This window comes from Lipotes vexillifer, unplaced genomic scaffold (assembly GCF_000442215.2).
Source record: "Lipotes vexillifer unplaced genomic scaffold, Lipotes_vexillifer_v1.1 scaffold1699, whole genome shotgun sequence".
NCBI classification, from domain to species: domain Eukaryota; kingdom Metazoa; phylum Chordata; class Mammalia; order Artiodactyla; family Lipotidae; genus Lipotes; species Lipotes vexillifer.
Window position 1 is genome coordinate 1619083 of NW_006796961.1, and position 6456 is coordinate 1625538.

General features: G+C 53.9%; 1 protein-coding gene across 2 annotated transcripts; it reads left to right on the top strand.

The window, feature by feature from the left end:
* Nucleotides 1-3576: 3576 nt before the first annotated feature.
* RTBDN (retbindin) lies at nucleotides 3577-5933 on the top strand. Of its 2 annotated transcripts, none has more exons than XM_007469096.1 (5): nucleotides 3577-3757; nucleotides 4276-4360; nucleotides 4475-4585; nucleotides 5124-5220; nucleotides 5706-5933. In XM_007469096.1, the coding sequence occupies exons 1-5, from the start codon at nucleotides 3589-3591 to the stop codon at nucleotides 5931-5933; spliced, it is 690 nt and encodes a 229-aa protein (XP_007469158.1). In that variant the 5' UTR covers nucleotides 3577-3588. The 2 variants fall into 2 exon arrangements, with proteins under 2 accessions (XP_007469158.1, XP_007469157.1); XM_007469095.1 differs by having other exon boundaries at nucleotides 3589-3757; nucleotides 4294-4360.
* The last annotated feature ends 523 nt before the right edge of the window (nucleotides 5934-6456 follow it).

Below are 6456 nucleotides of genomic sequence, written 5' to 3' on the forward strand. Positions count from 1 at the left end.
CCGGCCTCGGCCAAGGCTGCCCGTGCTGGGGGCGTGGGGGGGGGGCGGCGGACAAGCGGGGCAAGGAGCCTCCAGATGCCCCCAGGGAAGTCAAGCTACCGTGAGACCCCTGTAGAGACACACCAGGGGAGAGACATGCTCATGGGTAGACTCCCAACCCAAGAAACACCCCAAAGGAGACATTCTCACTAAGATATATTCCCTATGCAGACAACCTCCTCCCCGCAGTGACCCCCTCAGAGAGACACATTCCCACGGGGGGGTAGTCTCCATAGGGAGGCCCTCTCCAATCAGGAACTCCTCTCACCCTGAAAATCATTTCTAAAACAGATGGTCTCTGAGGGGTGACGCTTCCTCTCAAAAGCCCACCCTCCAAAGAGGAGACATTTTCGTAGAGAAAGATCCCCCCGGGTGCTATTTCACTTGGGGAGCTTGGTGAGGTTACCCTCTGAAAGACCCCACGAAAGCCATATTCTCTATGGGAAATTGTCCCCACCCACGAGAGCTCACATCCCAAGGAGATACACTCTTACAGAGTGTGTATTTGCACTGAGGAGACCCGTCCTTACGGGAGAAGGCCCCTCCGAAAATCATTTACATGCTTATACCAACCCGCTTCCCTAGCGATCCCCTCCCTCATCGTCAGGATTAAGAAGCCAGGCCAGGCTGGGCCGTATTTATAGGAACGATTAGCTGGTGGTTGGAGAGGAGGGCAGCCAAAGCGATTTTCACCACTCCCCCGCAGTGTTCCTGCAGCTGAGGCCAAGCCAACCATGCCTCCCCTAGTTGTAGTGAAAAGCGTCGGAGACCTCCCCACGCCAGTCTTGGCATTGGAGGGCATGGTGGGGTGGGGGCTTCCCAAGGGTCTCAGTCCATAACTGTCCCGAAGACCCTGGAGGGCGCCGTCACTGGGCGGGAGCGACCCCTGCCTGACAAAGGGGGCTACAGCGAGGTCTAGGTCCAGGTGTTCCCCAGGCGCTTGTCTGCTCATCTCTGCGCCTTTGCCTGAGTTGTCTCGGTCTGTTTCTCTCTGTCTCTGTCAGCATGTTCGTGTTGCCATCTCGCTGAGTCTGTTCCTCGCACTTTTCTGTCCAAGGCCGGGAACCCGCTCTTGCCGCCCCTTCTCCCGCCGGTTGCCGCGGGAGCTCTCCGTGGTGCTGATTTCTAGCGCTCCAGTCCGTAGTGCTGAAATACGAGCTCAGGTTGGGGGCGGAGGTTAGGGAAGGGGAAGGGTTGTCGAGAGGCACAGCCTAGAGGCTGGACAGATAAGACCCACGAGCACCCTGGACTACCCCAAGATGAACCGGAGGAAGGCTAGGTCCACTGAGTACTGGTTGCTGAAGCCTCCAGGACATCAGTGGGTGCCCTTAGAGGGGCCAGGAGACAGTGCCTCCTGATTAATTTACTCAACAGGTATTGAGCACCTACTGTGTGCAAAGTAGTGTTTTGGATTCTGGGAGTACATCAGTAAAAGAGACAGACAAAAACTCTGCACTAGTCCGAGAAGAGAGGGAGAGAGGTTTGTGGTAGTACTCATTGCTCACAAAAACACATATGCACACTCTACAAGCATAGGCATGAACACACACTGTGCAAACATACACACAAACACGAAAGTACCAACACATGCTCAACAAACAGACTCGCATATACCCATTCCCACACCCTGCAAACACATACTCCACGAAAACACATATTCTGCAAATACACACACATACAAACACATACTCAGCAAACACAAACTCACAAACACATGTAATCATTTGCAAATATGCAGTTAGCACATAGACACAGAGAGTCCTATGCAAACACATAAACACAGAATACAAACACACACTCAGCAAACACAGAAACACATATTCACATAAACTCACATTCTGGAAACACACATGCAAACACGTACTTAGAAAACACAGACATACACACACTCGGCAATGCAGGCATACACAAACAACACACACAAACATTCAACAACACAAGCACACACTCATCGTCCCCAAGCCAAAGGAAGCTCAGCTGCACACAAACTCTTGTCCAAAATACAGACTCATTATCCTCCCAATGCAAAACATGGACACACATACACACACTCACATACCCACTGGAGGGCTTTTTTTTTTTTTCTTTTCTATTTTATTTTATTTTAGAGGGCTGTTTTTCCTTACTGGACTCCTCCACTAAACTATCAGCTCTATGAGGGTTGAGATTTTCATGTCTTAGTCACTACACTGCATCCCCAGAATCTGGCACACACTAGGTGCTCAATAAATGTTTGTTGAATGAATTGAGGGAATGTTTGCAGGGACACAAATTCACAGAAACTGCAAAGGGGCACACACACACACACACACACACACACACACACATTTCAGATGGAGTCCCACACCCTCTCCACACATGACAACACCTTCTTTTTCACTCATTGTCAACATTCATGGTCAATAACCTTTGTCCAGTGACCTATTCACAATATTTTTGCAGAACATCTATCCTCATCCTTCATCCCCCTTCCCTTCATTTATTATCTGACTCTTACTCAACTGGACACACTTGGCTCTTGGAACACTTACAGACCTCCTTACCCAGATTCTGAGCACACACACACACACCACACACTAAAGAGATGCACATAAACATACCATCACACAACAAACACACATACCCACGCAATACATACACAGACACAAAACACACCCTCATCCCACACACACACACCCTCATCCATCTCCTCACACATATACAGAGTTTAAGCCACAAGCTCAACATAAAGACAAACACAAGGATATATACACACCAGCCTCAGATCCTCTGGTCTTTGGTCAGCTGGAGCAGAGGGCGGGGTGATGGGAAACCCCTCCCCTGCATCAAACCACGCCCCTTTCAGCTGTTTCCTGGATTTGACCCTGAGGTGTCTCAGCAGTGCCCTAGACTCCAGTCTGGCTAACAGGTGAGGGGTGGCCCGAGGGGGCAGAGAGGGGGAGGGAATTGCCTTGTCTTCACAGATCCCTAGTTCCCCCTGCCCTGGAGCCTTTGGATCCCACTGGCAGAATCCGAGTCCTGCCACAGCCAAGCTTGGGTCCAGAGGTCCAGCCCTGGGTGTCAGCCCCTAAGCTGATTGTGGGCTGAGAGAAGGTGACCATGAAAGGGGCCAGCAGGGATCAAGAGGGAGGGAGGAGACTGGGCAGAAGAGAGGGAAGAATTACTGGACAAGAGGGGGGATTGGAAGATCTGGGGAGGTCCCTTTAGAGGACGGAGGAGGTTGCCTGAGGGCGCATAGGGTGGGAGATCCCGCTTTGGGTCGGGGTGGGGGTGAAGAGAGCCATCGTCAAACAGGGGTGGGGGCACTTGCACCTGAAGGGATGGAGGGGACATGAGTCTGATGGTGGGGGGCTCCTTGGTCAGAGACAGACCTTGGTGGCCCCTGGGGATTTGAGGGTCCTTGGCTATTGCTTCCTTATCAGCTGCCCATTCTCTGCTCTGCCTGGCACTCTCTCCTGGTTGCGCATCAGGACAGTGCCACCCCGAGCTACCAGAAAGGGACAGCTGAACCTCACCCCGTATCCCAGCTGACTCTTATCTCAGGTGGACATGGCCTGCAGGGGTTGCACTCGACCCAGGGGCTTGGTCTGGGCCCTGCAACTGACCCTGGCATGGATCCTGCTGGGGGCTTGTGGAGGGAGCCACCCACTCCCAGCTAGATCCCAGAGACACCATAGGCTGGCGACCAATTTGGGCACAAGCCAGCTGCACCTGGCAGGTAAGCATTCCAGACTTTGCCTAAACTCTAACAACCAGAAACCCCAACTCAACCATAACAGTGCCAGAATTTCCTTTGGAGAGGGGTTTAGGGTGACCGGAGGAGGCACCTGGGTCTAGTGGTGGTTAAACAGCACAAATTGCCTTGGTTCAAATCCCAACTCTGCCACTTCATAGCTGTGTGACCCTGGGCAAATCACTTAACCTCTCTGAGCCTCAGGTGGACCATTAAGAAAGGAGGGGAAATAATAGACCTACCTCATAAGGATGTTGTAAAAGAGTATATGTAAGTATATGAGAATTTATATCACCACCAGGGATGTCATAAATGATAAGCTGATTATGATTAGTGATTATTTCTTGAAGCTCCATTTGCATCCCAAGCGAAGTGTCTTTAACTTTTATGTTTGAGAGAACATATATAATTAGGGTCTCCCCGTTCAGAGGAACCCCAAGCCTTGGTTCCCCAGCCCTACCTGAGGATCCAAGATGGCAACTCACTGGAGTCCCCTTCTCCATGACCCTCTTGTCTCTCAGAGATGAACACACCAGAGGCATCGGACCCTGGGATCGTCTCAGGGCGCTGTGGGGTGCTGAGCCCCGGGTAAGTACAGCCACTTCCAGTGTTTCCTTGTGTTCTTTGCTCCAGTTGCCCCGATCAGGGGACAGAGCCCTTGCGCATCTTGACCTATCTGGGCCTGTGTCTCCCGATGTCCAGGTGTGAATCCTTCCTGGGACACCTCCAGGTTGCCCTCCGCAGTCGTTTCCACCTGCTGCTATTAGGGGTACGCCAGACACAGCCTCTCTGCTCGGAGCTCTGCGATGCCTGGTAGGAGAGGCGGGGCGTGAGGGGTGTGGCCTATGGTTTGGGCGGGGCCGAACGGGGGATCTGCAGTTTGATCCTCCGGGTGCCTGAAGGGGCGTGGCCTGCGTCCAAAGCCGCCAAGGTGTACAGGACGAGGCCTGGTGTTTAGAGGCTAGGTAGAAAGGGACAGGGCCTGTGGAGGACCCGCTGCTAAGATTGGCACTACGGAGGACCGGCCTTCCATGGAGCTGGCTTTTTTTCTTTTTTTAAGGGGAGGGCCTCTTGATTGAAAAGAGAAGCTAAAAGGGTGGGGCTGGCCTGGAATAGATGGTCTGAGGTCAGCAGGGATGAGGCCTGAAGTGACAGAGCCCTGGGTAAGTTTAGAAAATATGGGGCAGGCTGAAATCTGGGGGATGGGTTTTGTAGGAGCGTGGTTCTAAGAGGCGGTGCCTGGATCTGGGGAAGGGACATACCCCGGGCAAAGCCTTGGAGAGCAGGAATCCCACTAGGACGTGGCTGCGGAGTCTTCACCCACCTTCTTTTCTCCACACACCATCCCCAGGTTTGCCACCTGCGAAAGTGCTATCATCTGCAGCCCGACTTGGCTCCCACTCCTAGAAAAGAGGGGCTGCGAGCCTGGCTGCACCACCTATGGGCAGGTGAGCATGGGACAGAGGAAGCCAGGAAGAGACTGATACTTCCCCTCACTATGTCCTGGGTTAACCCGTCTAGGTCCCAGAGTCCGGACTGGCACTCCCAAGGCCCCCACTCCCATCCTTCCCTCTTCCACTGCCCAACCTCCATAGTAGGATATGCCTGTAGCCTCCCTAAGGCCCACTGAGTCCGGATTTGCCCTCCCCAAAGGACGGTCTCTGCTCTAGGCCCATCCACAGTCCCCCTGGAAGGCCCAGAAACCCGAGTCTCCTTCTCCAAGGCCCCAGCATTAATCTGGTTCTCCCCCACCCGAGCCCCCTGGGACCCAGTAAGACCTCGAACTCCCCAAGGCCCCACCCCCACTATGGCCCTGCCCCCAGACTCCCGGGATGACCTAGAGGTGAGAATTTCCTGCCCTAAGATCGCGCCGCTGCCCCCAGGGTATCTGGACTCCACCAACTCGGACCCAAACTTCACCCCTTCCCGCCAGACTTTTGCTGACGGAGCGGAACTTTGCCGCTCGTTTCTGGGCTACGCGGTACCAGTGGCGGATCCTGGCTCTGGTCACTGCCTCAACATTTCCATCTCGGTGCTGCCGCGTCCCAGACACGCACGGAGGGCCCGGGAAACCACCTTCCGGCGCTCCCGACGCCCTCGCACCTGGATCCTGGACGCTGTGAGCAGCGGAAGTGGCAGTGGAAGTGGTAGCGGCCCCTAGGGGGCGCCTGGCCTTGAATGGAAGATGCACCCCCCTCTCCCCACCTCCGGCCCCGCCCCTCAAGACACCCAGAGTCCCACCCCTGTCCCTCTCTACCTTCTAGTTTCCAGAGTCCCATCCTTCCTCTCTGGGGCCCCAGAGACTCGCCCCTCTTCAGATTATTTGAGAAATAACCCAACTGTAGTTCATTGTTTTCCTCACCCCCCTGAATAAAGTCGCCAGTTAGAGCACGTGATGTGCCTGCTTCTTGGGGGAAGTAAGTGGAAAGGACAGTTGCCAGAAAGTGATAGTTGTCTCTCAAATCTTCAGGTCCTAAAGTTAGCGACTGATTCACAGGAGCATGTAAATGAGGGCTTGTCTACACCCTGGAGCATCAGTCACAACTTGAAATATCCAGGTGTCAGAAATGGGGAGGAGGACTTCCTGGTGGCCAGTGGTTAAGAATCCACCTGTCGGGCTTCCCTAGTGGCGCAGTGGTTGAGAGTTCGCCTGCCGATGCAGGGGACACGGGGTCGTGCCCCGG

Coding starts and splice junctions, on each gene's coding strand:
- RTBDN (XM_007469096.1), top strand. CDS start 3,589: ATGGCCTGCAGGGGTTGCACTCGACCCAGGGGCTTGGTCTGGGCCCTG. Junction 4,361..4,474: donor TGTGGGGTGCTGAGCCCCGG/GTAAGTACAGCC, acceptor CCCGATGTCCAG/GTGTGAATCCTTCCTGGGAC. Junction 5,221..5,705: donor GCTGCACCACCTATGGGCAG/GTGAGCATGGGA, acceptor CCTTCCCGCCAG/ACTTTTGCTGACGGAGCGGA.